General features: G+C 38.3%; 5 protein-coding genes and 1 pseudogene across 5 annotated transcripts in view; 2 read left to right on the top strand and 4 right to left on the bottom strand.

Annotated features, from left to right (window-relative positions):
- The window catches only part of LOC104728841, a 1,445-nt gene extending 825 nt beyond the window's left edge, over positions 1 to 620 (top strand). The window contains exons 3-5 of the mRNA XM_010447770.2: positions 5 to 40; positions 119 to 204; positions 312 to 620. Of these exons, the coding sequence (XP_010446072.1) occupies positions 5 to 40; positions 119 to 204; positions 312 to 470 (281 nt within the window). The 3' untranslated portion in view covers positions 471 to 620. The remainder of the gene's footprint in view (positions 1 to 4; positions 41 to 118; positions 205 to 311) is intronic.
- LOC104725812 (thylakoid lumenal 15.0 kDa protein 2, chloroplastic) lies at positions 839 to 2,342 on the bottom strand. The gene is made up of 6 exons (XM_010444549.2): positions 2,081 to 2,342; positions 1,740 to 1,843; positions 1,535 to 1,625; positions 1,374 to 1,442; positions 1,179 to 1,288; positions 839 to 1,076 (listed from the first exon to the last, which is right to left on the bottom strand). The coding sequence occupies exons 1-6, from the start codon at positions 2,280 to 2,282 to the stop codon at positions 984 to 986; spliced, it is 669 nt and encodes a 222-aa protein (XP_010442851.1). The 5' UTR covers positions 2,283 to 2,342; the 3' UTR covers positions 839 to 983.
- On the bottom strand, positions 2,665 to 3,155 carry LOC104725811 (egg cell-secreted protein 1.2-like). Its single transcript, XM_010444548.1, has one exon. The coding sequence runs from the start codon at positions 3,023 to 3,025 to the stop codon at positions 2,678 to 2,680; it is 348 nt and encodes a 115-aa protein (XP_010442850.1). The 5' UTR covers positions 3,026 to 3,155; the 3' UTR covers positions 2,665 to 2,677.
- Positions 5,362 to 6,541, bottom strand: LOC104725810. Its single transcript, XM_010444545.1, has 2 exons — positions 6,047 to 6,541; positions 5,362 to 5,627 (listed from the first exon to the last, which is right to left on the bottom strand). The coding sequence occupies exons 1-2, from the start codon at positions 6,439 to 6,441 to the stop codon at positions 5,522 to 5,524; spliced, it is 501 nt and encodes a 166-aa protein (XP_010442847.1). The 5' UTR covers positions 6,442 to 6,541; the 3' UTR covers positions 5,362 to 5,521.
- Positions 6,731 to 10,067, top strand: LOC104725809. The gene is made up of 3 exons (XM_010444544.1): positions 6,731 to 8,879; positions 9,023 to 9,214; positions 9,307 to 10,067. Exons 1-3 carry the CDS (start codon positions 6,775 to 6,777, stop codon positions 9,845 to 9,847), a joined length of 2,838 nt encoding a protein of 945 aa, XP_010442846.1. The 5' UTR covers positions 6,731 to 6,774; the 3' UTR covers positions 9,848 to 10,067.
- LOC109127427 lies at positions 10,489 to 12,065 on the bottom strand (annotated as a pseudogene).

The following is a 12,114-nucleotide window of genomic DNA, read 5'->3' as shown; positions in this document are numbered from 1 at the left end:
GAAGAGCCTTTCTCCTCTTACAAAGACCAGCTCGGTTTCGGTAAGCATTTCGATTCCCGGATTACCTTTTTTCTTGTTATACATAGGTCACTGAGGATTTGGTTTTCCTTCTTAATAGGTTTACATGTGGGTCTTACCATGTTCACTGGATATTTGGTTGGATACGCTTCTTTCAGAGCTTTATTCAACCGCAACCCTGCTCTGGTATTGTTTTGTGCTTCTCTGCTCTCATAAGGAAACTCGTTGCGGTTAAAGCGAATCTTTTTTAAAATCAGCGGTGTTTTGGATTTCTTCTGTTTTCTTCCTTTCAGAGTGCTGCTGGTGGGATTCTTGGACTAGTTTTGGCGATGCTTGTGGAAACTCTTCTGTTTATAATCAAAACGTCTAGAGATGATAAGATTCAGGACTCTAAGTCGTTCACTCAGAGCTCTCCATCATTCACTCCCACTACTACTAAGAAGAATCAATAGAGAACTTTGTTTGCGTTCTGTTCCTACTGAGAAAAGAGAGAGAGAGATTTGTAGAGAGTTTAGCTTTGATACGTACGTGATATAATCATACCAGTCTGATTTGGGAATTTTTTTTGTAATCATATGACAAGAAAGAAACACAGAATTTATAGTTTTGTTTAAATAAATTTGAAGTTATGTGTTATCTTTCCTTTCTCTTACATGAATGATGAACCTAAAGGCGGATAAAACAAGCATAGTTTGGACGTTCTGTGGCCTCTAAAAACGTTTGTGTTCATCTCACTTGAAACAACAGCTAGAGAAACAAAAAACAATGCAGATTCTTAGCTCATACCACTTCCGCCATCATGCTCAGTCTCAGAAGATCATAAGGAACAGCGGTCGTTTAAGGAGGTGAAGCTGAGAAATAAAGAGCGGCGACAAGATGTGGATTCATTCTTGCAAGATCTGTATCTCTTTGATGCCAATTCTATACAATGTTAATAACAGATATACTTTACATGGCCATATAGTTCATTTGATCTCTGCACAGTTAGTTGGACCAACTGGTTCTCGTAAGCAACTTGATATCGCCATCACTGCAGCTTCAATGGATGCATCTTCTCCCTGGTTTCAAGACATAAACGTAAACAGTTTACACATAAGAAAAAAAAACAAAAAAAAGAAAGTAACACAATCATCGATTTGAATTCGAGAGAGCCTTCTTGCCTTCTCTTTCCAGTAAAACATGTTGCCGTATTTCCCAGCCAATCGACTCCAGAAACTACGTGGTATGTCTAAATCAACCGTCGCACCAACATTGAAATTCAATATGTTACCTGTTCCAAATCCGATTGTCAAGATCAGTTTCCTATCTGGATATACTTCCAAGAACTTAACAATGAGGTCTGAGATGTTAGTTACCAAAAGTCGGGTCAGCAACAAACACAATTGTGCTATCATCCACCTGCCAGAAGTCTTTGATTGCTAGTCCTGTTTCAAATACACACAGCAATGTCATCAAGTAAAAAAACCTATATAGAGATCAAGAAAGTATGTTGCTTTCAAAGCATATATCATCATACCAGGTGTAACAGGATAGTTCTGAGCCAATACTCTCAACTTAAATCCTGTATCTTTCTCAAGATCAGCTATTTCTTTAGCAATCCTTTTCTCCTGTAATCCTCAAATAGCAACAGCATTAACAATAACCACAGAATAAAGCCATTAGATCCACATGACATAAACAAGAACAAAGTGCGTAAATCAAATCCCAAGAATGAAGCATACCTGACCATTAGAGAGGAAATCAGCAACATCTATAACAGAAGTGAACTCTTTAGGAAGCAATTCTGGTTTGTTAACTCCAGCTTTTGCCTCTGCATATCCAACGCCTGCTAAAGAGATTCAAAGTTATTGAAAACTGGAATCTGGATAATTTCGTCTGCATTGTTCATACTTCATAAAGTCACAAGCTTGAGATTGATGAGTACAAAAAGCTCCTAACTTTGTGATTTTTTAAAGATTGTTTTAGGCAACACATCGACATTGTTATTGAAATCAAAGAACTTGTTGCTCAATCCCGAGTCAAAAAGCAATGATCTTGGTGAGAAGGGGGCAAAGAAACGAACCCGATAGAGATAAACCGAGAGCGAGAGCTCCAGAGAACATCAAACTCAGAGATTTTGATCGGAAACGTGAAACCCAGTTTTCGACGCCGGAGGATTTTAAGGAGAGACGAAACGACGGTGAAATTTCTCCGGAGATGTGGTTGAATACAGTAGGAGAGAAGCTTCTACATTGTGTAGAAGGAGGTCGAAAAAGCATCGCCATGACTGATGACTCTCTAGCAAAAGCTTCCTTCTTCGTTACTCTGCTTCGTTCTGGATAACGTTAAAACGCTCGCTTACTATTTCGGTACAGACCGGAACATATTAAACCGGAAATAACCAATGTTTGGGATCCATAGGATATAGTTTATCTGGTTATTGAATTTTGTGAGTTGTGTGACCAAAGACACACTAACAACAAAAGTGATAAATAAAGAAACTTTTGAATGGAGTTTGCTAAAAAAAATTACTTTATTGAGAAAACCTATAGAGAGCTTACCTAAGATAAGCGTTCACATTTTGATTTTTGCTAATAAAAAATAACATTGAAACTTATTAAACTTTCATTTGGAGCTACAGACTAATCTAAAAGAATAGACCAATCAATCATTTTTGCTCTTAGTTGTGTGGAGGGGAGTTGGGGACAATACGAGCGCAGTTATCCTTAAGGAGAGGAGGGAAGAACGGGTTCAGTGGAAACATATGAGGCCAACAGTTGGCATCTAAGGTCGAAAACGCTTTGCAACATGCGGTCTCGACATTATTGAATTTTCCTGAGAAAATTGATTTAGCGATTTCGAGCACACATCCTTCAACACTGAAGAGAGAAGACCAACATTTTACAAGATCAATAGGTGAGCCAGGTGTGAAAAGTCCTGGAAGCATTTGAGCTACTCCTTGAGTGACAAAAGTGGAAGCACAAAGGGAAACAATCAAAAAGATTGAGACAACAGTTTTGCTTGCCATCTTTCTTGTTAATCCTTTTTTGGTTTTGTTTTAGACTTAGATGCTTGGGCTGGTTTTGGATTACAAGAAACTAAGAATTTATAGGATCAGGAAACAAGATTATATTTCATAAACCGATCGAAGAGTAACATATCAGTTGTAAATTTGGTTTCATTATGTATGTAACTCATGTTTAAGTTTGATGTATTAAACTTTGTTACATTAATTTGAGTTGACTTGTGTAAATGTGGTGTTTGTTTGTTTAAGTTTTGAAACCGAAGATGTGAAGCTAATAATTTTCATTTGACCCACCACTTGTACCCAAACCGGGTTAAGGTAGTATATGGTGGATTGGTACAATAACAACTGCAAATTTATTAGCAAATGGTATGTCACGTTCTGTGAAGGCAATTGAGTCAAATCACAACTATGTATAAGTAATAGCTTAGACAATGCATAGGTTTCTTCATGTGGGATGCATTAAGGATATCTACTTATTGATTCCAAATACATATAATTTTTACATTCACTCTTCACAAGTTTTGAAGGGTTAAGTTTATTAGGTAGTAGTTACCTGCTAAAGAATTGTCATATCTATATATAAATGATTTTCAGATCAAACAAACAAATGCATCATATATTGGGAAACTACTGAAATAGCATGAACAAAGTTTAAGAACAAAGATGCTCAACAAACTTTGTAATGTTTGTAATTATAATTGAATTAAGTGGATTGTAAGAAAAATGAGCGTATATATATAACATTAGGAAAGAATTTTTGGTAATGATAATTGATAAATATGTATTTAATTAAAATCTAAATAATCTTATTTTGGTCGATTTACCATATTTAAATTTTTTGTTTTTTTTTGGCAATTTTCTAAGGATTAAGATTGTAAATAAAATTTCAAATAACAATGATTAAAATGGTAGAACCCAAAATATATTTCAAAAATGTTAATATAGATGGTATGTCACCTTCTATGAAGTCAATTGAGTCAAATCACAACTATGTATAACTAAGAGCTTAGATAATGCATAGGTTTCTTTAGGTGAGAAGATGCATTAAGATTATCTACTTATTGGTTCCAAATACAAATAATTTCCACATTCACTCTTCACAAGTTTTAAAGGGTTAAGTTTATTGGTTAGTACTTGCTAAAGAATTGTGATAAAAATGGTTTTCAGATTAAAGAAACAAATGCATCATATATTGGGAAACTACTCAAATAGCATAAGCAAAGTTTAAGAACAAAGATGCTCAACAAACTTTGTAATGCTTGTAATATAGCTTGCTTGCAATATATGATAAGCTCTCAACTCCTTCGACATAAGATCAGTATTTGTCATAAGATTAAGCTTAGATAGCACCAACAGCGGATTCAAACACCACATAACAATTGATTCCCGCACTACAAATACTGAACTAGGATTCACTATCAACATTTTCAAGAGGTTCACACTATGCTATACATATATACTTTTATCCAGGCTAAAACAAACTCCTCATCACAACATTTTCCATAATTAATATCCTCATTGTTAAACACAACTAGCTTTGGTTTCAAATAACACATTCACAAAACACTTTAACTAGTTAAGAAATCATTCATGGAGGAATCTAGCAACAACATATCTTTATCTGGTTATTGAATATTGAGATAAGAGTTTATGTAAATAATTTTCATCACTACTCATATATTCGTGAGTTGTGGCCAAGACACATTGACAAGAGTGATACATAAGAAAAGTTTTGAATTGGATTTGGCTAAAATGTTACTTTATTGAGAAAACCTATAGAGAGCTCTTCTAAGATACACGTTCACATTTTGACCTTGCTAACAGAACTAAAGGCGACTAATTCAAAAGAGTAACATCAGATTTAAATTGTATTTCGACATGTAACTCATGTCTTAAGTTTTATGTATTAATTTTTTATTACATTAACTGGAGTTGACTTGTGTAAATGTAGTGTTTTCTTGTTTAAGTTTTGAAACCGAAGATGTGAAACTAATAATACTCATTCGACCCCCACCCCACTTGTTAAACATGAGTTTGGTTTCGACTCTAAACAACACGAGTTAAGATAGCCGTAGCCTACCCAGGTCAAGGTCTTATGGTGGACTGGACCGACTGGTACAATACAAACTGCAAATTTATTAGGCTAAATTCATTTTCTTACAATCATTTCTGTTTCTATTCCATGTACACTCCAGTTTCTATTTCGTTTTTTTTTCCAGATAATATAAGTACTGACTGAAACTGTCCAGTTGCAACTACAAATCTGTGTATTTCGTAGAAACGTATGGATAGATAATTTTTTTTACAAAATATTTCAATAAGTATCTACGTATTGGTTCTTAAAGTTTATGGAATAGTACCTCCTTCTAAAAAAAATTGTTATTGGATCAAACAAGCAAATGCACATGCACCATATGAATATAATGGAAAAACTACACGAAATAGCAGCATAAGCAAAGTTTAAGAACAAAGATACTCAACAAACTCTTTATTCTTTTAAGGTCCTCCAAGTATGGCATTCTCTGTATCTTCTCTACTCAACGCATAGCTAAACCTTCTTTCCATGTCCCTCTCTAGATTTCCCGGCCCGCTTTTCAAGTACCTACATTACAAGCAATCTATAGTTAGTCCAAAATAGGCAGATTACACACAGAAACGCCAAAGGGAAATGATAAAGAGAACATTTCAATACATCGACTTGTTTGGTCTGTTGGATAGAGAGAGAGATGCAGAGACATAAAATTAGCTTCTAACAGCGAATGCAAACACCGCATAACAATCGATTCAAGAGGTTAATTCATCACACTATCTGGCAATACATATACACTTATCCAGGTTTAAAAAAAAAAACTCTTCTTCACAACAACAGTGTCCAGAATCAATATCACAACTAGCTTTGGTTTCGAAACTAACACATTCACTAAACTGAGAGAACTCTAGGCCTTTCCAGACTATAAAAGGATCGAACTTTCACAAAAAATTCGAATACAAGAATCCAACTTAGGACCAAAATTGCAATACCTGATGCAGAGATCTGTGACGTCAAGAGATAACTGAGCGTGCCAATCAGGTTTCTGAATCAACCAAACAGCTCTATCGTCTTTGCTTTGGTAAAACCCTAATTTCCTCAGCCACGCCTCGATGCAAGGTAAGCTATGCGAATACAGTGGCTTGTTCTTCTCCGGCAGCTTTTTCAGCCATTCGTCCTCCGTATCCGATACCTCCTCCGCGTCTGACGATTTCGAATAAACTAGAGTCAGATGTTTTTTTCGAATCGATGAAGAAGAAGAAGCGAAACTAGGACATCTGGGAGAAATTGAAGCTTTGGAGCTCGAAATGTGAAGAAATTTCGGAGCGATTGATGATTGTGTAATTGGAAAAGGAATCAGTTTGAATGAAGTAGAGATACAGTTCATGATAACGAACCAATTTTCTCTTCTCCGAGAAAATTCTGATTTTCCCGGGAAAATTCTAGGCAAAGTCGATCGAGAAGAAGAGAATCTGAAGCAGATGAAGTGTTCGTCATCTGGTTCTTCTTCTATCTTCAATTTCGCCACGTCATCAATTTGGGCCCTTTCAGTTTCAATTGTAAATGGGCCTTTTAGATTAAAGCCCAATAAATCTCGTAGCAAGATTTTGTTTCCCGCTAAAAACATAACCCTCGTCGCTCTCACTCCCTCCACTATCTCTTCTTCAACCCCAAAATCGAATTCTTTTTTTTTTTTCCTACTCTGTTTGTTTACATTTCAATGGCTGGAGACTTGTTATACGCCAAAACGCAGCGTTTCGTGCTTCTGATAGATCTTAATCCGTTACTGGTCAAACCCGACACGGAGCAGTACCTGGCCGTCGTGATCTCCGCCGCCGAGAAGCTTCTCTCGTTTCCTCCTCTCTCTGCTTCTCTCTTCTCTTTCAAATTCTTCTTCTCTTCTCTGTCTTCTCTCTTGTCTTCCTCGAAGCTCTCTGCAGCACTCCCAATTTCATCTTCTTCGCTTTCATTTGACCTCCCTACCCCAACACTCGACTCTCTCAGACGCGCCATCGATGGGGTTAGAAGATGCGAGCTTCGATCTAGTTCTACGGCGGTGGCGGCATCGCCTCGTGGGGTTAATGTCGCGGCGAATTTGCGACAGATCGTTTATGATTACGCTTGGGAGCCGGTGGTTCGAGGTATGATTCCTGGATTTACGGATGGTGGTGGGTTCGATGTGGTTAGGTCGAATTTGGTGGTGATGTTCTCCCCAGTTTCTAGGGATTTGGATTGGGTTTCTGAGTTTCTCGATGTTAAGGCTGGTGATGAGTGTCTTAGCGACTTGGATTTGTTCAAGTCAAAGTTAGGTGAGATTTTTGACTCTGTGAATGAGTTGTTTGATGATAGGGATATTCAATTAAGCTGGGTTGATGTTAAATCTGGTGAAAGATGTGAATTGGGATTGAAGTCTGGGTTTTTCGATACTGGGATTAGAGAATTGGGTTGGGGGCATTGTTCTACGGATTCAATTGTTTTTGGTTCTTCAATTGTACCCTTTGGTTTGATCTATCCAGCAATTGGTGTTTGCCCGAAGCTATCTACTAGCCAGAGATTTACAGTTCAGGCCAGTCTTGAGATTGCAGATATTAACGGTAAACCTATGGAATGCAAGTGCGGTGAGCTAGAGTTTTCTTCTTCTGAGATCGGTAGTGGGAAGAGGTGTGATGAGTTTATCAGCTTAGCTAGTGGGACTGAGCCAGTCAATCAGGACTCTCTAGTTGAACAGTTTTGTGATGGGAATACCAAACTCAGTATTAAACCCTTGAGGATGTGTGCTGATGATCTTATCGAACTTGAGAGGTATACTTGTGAGACTTTTGTTGTTCATGGAGTATCTCAAGAATCTGATCAAGATCAGGAGCAGGAGTGTGGGTTTTGGGCAGACCGGGTTTTTCAGATATTAGTTGAGGAGACAGGTGAGAAAGTAGCGAAAAGATCATCACCCATATGGCAGATCTTATTAAGTTATCTTTATAGGGAAGATTACTCAGCATTGATATCTCTTTCGAATAGCAATGGTAGTTTGCGGACTGGAATCCTCAAACCCTTCACTTTTTCCTCGGGTTTAATCTTTGTTTTTGACAATGGAGTGTCTCCTCTAACTGTGGATCATGAAGATAGCAGGAAGAAAGTCAGTTGTAGCGAAAATAAAAGAAAACTAAGAAAAGGTACTCTTAATGACATTACGTGGGAGGAGTTCTGCAGATCAGTAAAAGATTATGGTCAAATAGATCTAGAAGATGTTTATTTCTCCAAGTTTAGCAAGTCAAAGAAATTTAAGTTTTTGAAATGTTGGATGAAACAGATTAGTAAGCCCACAGGTTGCAGCTTATCCGTGACTAATAATTGCTATGCATTGGAGGATGTGGACGCAAATCCAATTGAGGAAAAGAACAACTCCTCTGAAGAGACAAAAAAGGCTAGCTCATCTTTACCTGTAGCTGAAGAGGACATTGCTTTGAGTGGAAATCGTATATCTGGAAAGCAAGAAAATGATGCATCTGTTCATGCAGCATCAGAGTCATCAGAGAATTTCTTCGCCAGTCTTCCTAGTAAAATCAATCAAGGGATTGAGTCTGAGGAAATAGACTTGTCAGCTCTGGCCGAGCGACTTGTCAAGTCCTGTGTCTTCTACTGCTCTCAAAGAGCTGAGAAGGACTATAGCTGTGAGAGTGGAACCCTCTTGTTGGTCGCTGAGGAGCTAACCAAGATATTACTGAAAGAACCGAAAGATATAGTTGCCAAGTTCAAAAAGAAAGATTCATTATCCACGGCAAGTGAGCAGAAGTCTGATGAAGCTGCACCCAGTAGCATCGTTAGAGAGTATCCTTTTATTTTCTGTTTGGTGTTACAGTAGCCAACTTATTCTTATGCTTTTATTTTCTGTTTGATGCTTTCTGTTCTGTTCATTTATCTAAACTGAATTTTATGGCATCCTTTTTCTGTTTTCTTTAATTAGCTATAAGATACGAGCTGCAGATTCTTTTCCGAATGGAGATTCTAAGATGTCAGATAGGTTTGGGAAGTGAGGAATCTGTGACACAGAAGTTTGCAAAACAGATTTGCATGTTCCTTGAGGGCATTCAGTGCAAGTTAGATGGCGGATTCTTTGGTGAATGGAGCCTTGATAAGTATGTTGACAAAACTATAAAAGCCAGGTATGTAATGCCATTCTCAGAATCTATATATTGTAACATTTGGTCTTATGTGTATTCATGCTAATGCATCATCGACTTATGCCCCTTCTCAGGTATCATCATATTCTTGGAGAAGCTGTCAATATAATATATACGGAGATGGATCTGCTCATGTTCAGTGATGAGGATCTTGAAGATAGTTTTATGAACAATGAAGAGAGTAGTCAATCAGGGAGAGAAAATTACCATAGCAATCTCAAGAGTCATCATCATATTCAAAGAAATAAAGATGTCCCTGGTACGAGTAAGCAGGGAAACAGTGAGGAGTGCGTAGAAGCTAAGAAAGAGGTTGAAGCACAAGAAATGAGGGAGAGGGCAAGAAGATTCTCGAGTTTCACAAGTTGGATGCCTGATCTTTGTAGAGTCTGGGCACCAAAACAAACAAAGAACTCTAAAGGCAAGGTGGGCCAGCAACAGAGAATGGCCAAAAGAAAGAAAGAGCAAAGATCAGTGGAATATGATAGAGTATGTGAGACACCAATGACAACAACGGAGACCAAACGAAAACGAACTGGTAACAAAGATGACTACGAGTGTGAGACTCTGCCTCGTAGTTCAGTACCAAAGGCTTTGTTTCAGAATGATTCTTCTTAGGTAAACTTTCTCTCCCCGTTTAAAGAAAAGACTTGGAGCTAGAGATAAAGACTACATTGAAGTCCCACTTACAAAGATATAAAGTTAAGAATGAGAAAATGAAATAAGTAAGTTAAAGTGGAACAGGGATGTTCTTTGTTATAATTAGTGCAGTTGGAATCTCATTGTATTTATTCAGAATCATATACAGATTAATACAAGAATGAGTACTTTAGTTCCTTTTTCCTATTTCAAACAAAGGACATTGGTTCTGTTTGGGAGATGTAGGTTAAGTCTACTTATCAGGACACGAAGGATTCTTGGCAAAGCAACTGGTGCTTCAATTTGTGTTCCCTATTACTTATTCATGTGCATCTTTGACAAAGGAAACTGTATGAAAGCAACGTTGTTCTCCACTGCATCAAAAGTAGGAAAATAATACTTTTTTCAAAAGAGCAGAGTTCTACTTCATCATACTTATTTGATCATGAAGAGGCCGAGTCATCACAAATATTATCAAATGTGACAAAAGGTGGTATATCCAAGAGCATATGCATCTCAATCTAATAGAGAATACAGACTATACAGTACATAAAAAAATAGATTTGATATTTTAAAGGCTTAAAGAGAAAGACAGTCTGAGACTAGTACTCATTTACAACCTAGGAGTCAATTTTTTGAGGTGGAATATAGTAAGGGGACCCGAATGCAGAAACCCAACTAATGATGGAGGAATCCTCCAGATCTACAAGTGCGCTTTCGTCGATATCCAAGGTGTGGACTTGGTTAGAGCACAGGCCAGGAAAGGAGCTACCATTGACACAGAACAGAAAGGTTCCGACTCTGAGAGGAAAATTACGAGATCTCCGATGTCTTCAGTGTAAACGGCGCTCCCTTGTTCGTCTAGCTTGAAGACCATTAAAGCTTTTGTTATCATTTTCAAAACTCCACCGGAGGTGGCCTTCCTATACCACTTAACTAAGAAAGTCTCACCTGTGGTTCTTGACTTCACCAAGTGTTCGCTCGTGCAGCACGAACCAAGAAGTTCCCGTTTGAACTTTGTCAGCTCGGGAAAGTTTCTAAATCGCAACCTCTGAATCTTGGGATTGTGCTTGTGTTTGTGTAGATCCCATGATCCAATGAGGTGGCCTCCAGAATCTTGTTGGTCTAGTTTGAAGACCATTACAGCTCTTGATTTCATTTTCAAAACTCCCCTGGAGGTGGCCTTCCTCCACCACTTAACCAAGAAAGTCTCACCTGTGGTTCTTGACTCCACCAAGTGTTCGCTTGCGCAACACGAATGCAGAAGCTCCCTTTTGGTCTTGGTGAGCTCCGGAAGGTTTTTAAACCCCAGCCTCTGAATCTTGGGTGTATTCTTGTTGTTGTTGTTGTTGTGGGGATCCCATGATCCGATGAGGTGGCCTCCAGACCCCGGAATGCGAAACATGCCATCTATCTTGGAATACATAACAGGGGAGGAGTAGAAACAGGGTTTTTCGATTCTGATGTTGAACCACTCGGAGTTTGTTTGAGCTGGTCTGCAAAAGCTGAGCTGGGGTCCCAAGAACTAACTTGACAGCCACAACACAGTCTTCGTCCTCAGGAGAAGAAAAGGACATGGCCACGTTGGTGACAAGTTGGGTTTGGCAATGAGGTAGAGTCACAAGAGGAGGGAGAGGAATGCGTTTGGGATGTGTATACGATGCAGCCGGGTTTAAATCGTCTTGGAGACGCACTATTCCAGTGGCACCTTCTTATCCAAATAGTTGAGCTCCCCGGTAGCATTCAAAATGACGAGTTTTCCGAGATCCGCTCCACAAGGAACAGCGCGGATGATGGAACAAGGAGGAGTTTGCCTTGAGGAAGTTGAGAAGCCATTAGAAAGAATAAGAAGAAGAAGAGACGGAGGACGTTTCCCAAGGCGGCTGAGAAGCAGAGACATGTTCTTCTTAATGGAAAAAGCAAGAAACCCCTACACTTAAAACCCCTCCATTATTAATACACAGGAATGGCCTTGGCCACCAAGCTTTCCATCTCCACAAATTATTATATTTATTTATTTCTATATTATCAATCAAAAGCAAGATATTTTTGCTCTTTCACCTGTATATTAAAATAATTCCAAAGTCCTTCTAAAAAAGCTCAATTCAGCAACATTAAGCTGAAAATACTCCGCAACATTAAGTAACTCAGCTCCATCTGAATTTTTAAAACAACTCCCCTCACCTATCATCTCCATTACGGCGAGCGAAGTTCGTCTCATTTGTTTTTGGCGGCTTTGCTGCTGT

This window comes from Camelina sativa, chromosome 11 (assembly GCF_000633955.1).
Source record: "Camelina sativa cultivar DH55 chromosome 11, Cs, whole genome shotgun sequence".
NCBI lineage: Eukaryota > Viridiplantae > Streptophyta > Magnoliopsida > Brassicales > Brassicaceae > Camelina > Camelina sativa.
Note: the sequence above shows the minus strand (reverse complement) of the source record. Positions and strands in the feature narration are given on the sequence as shown.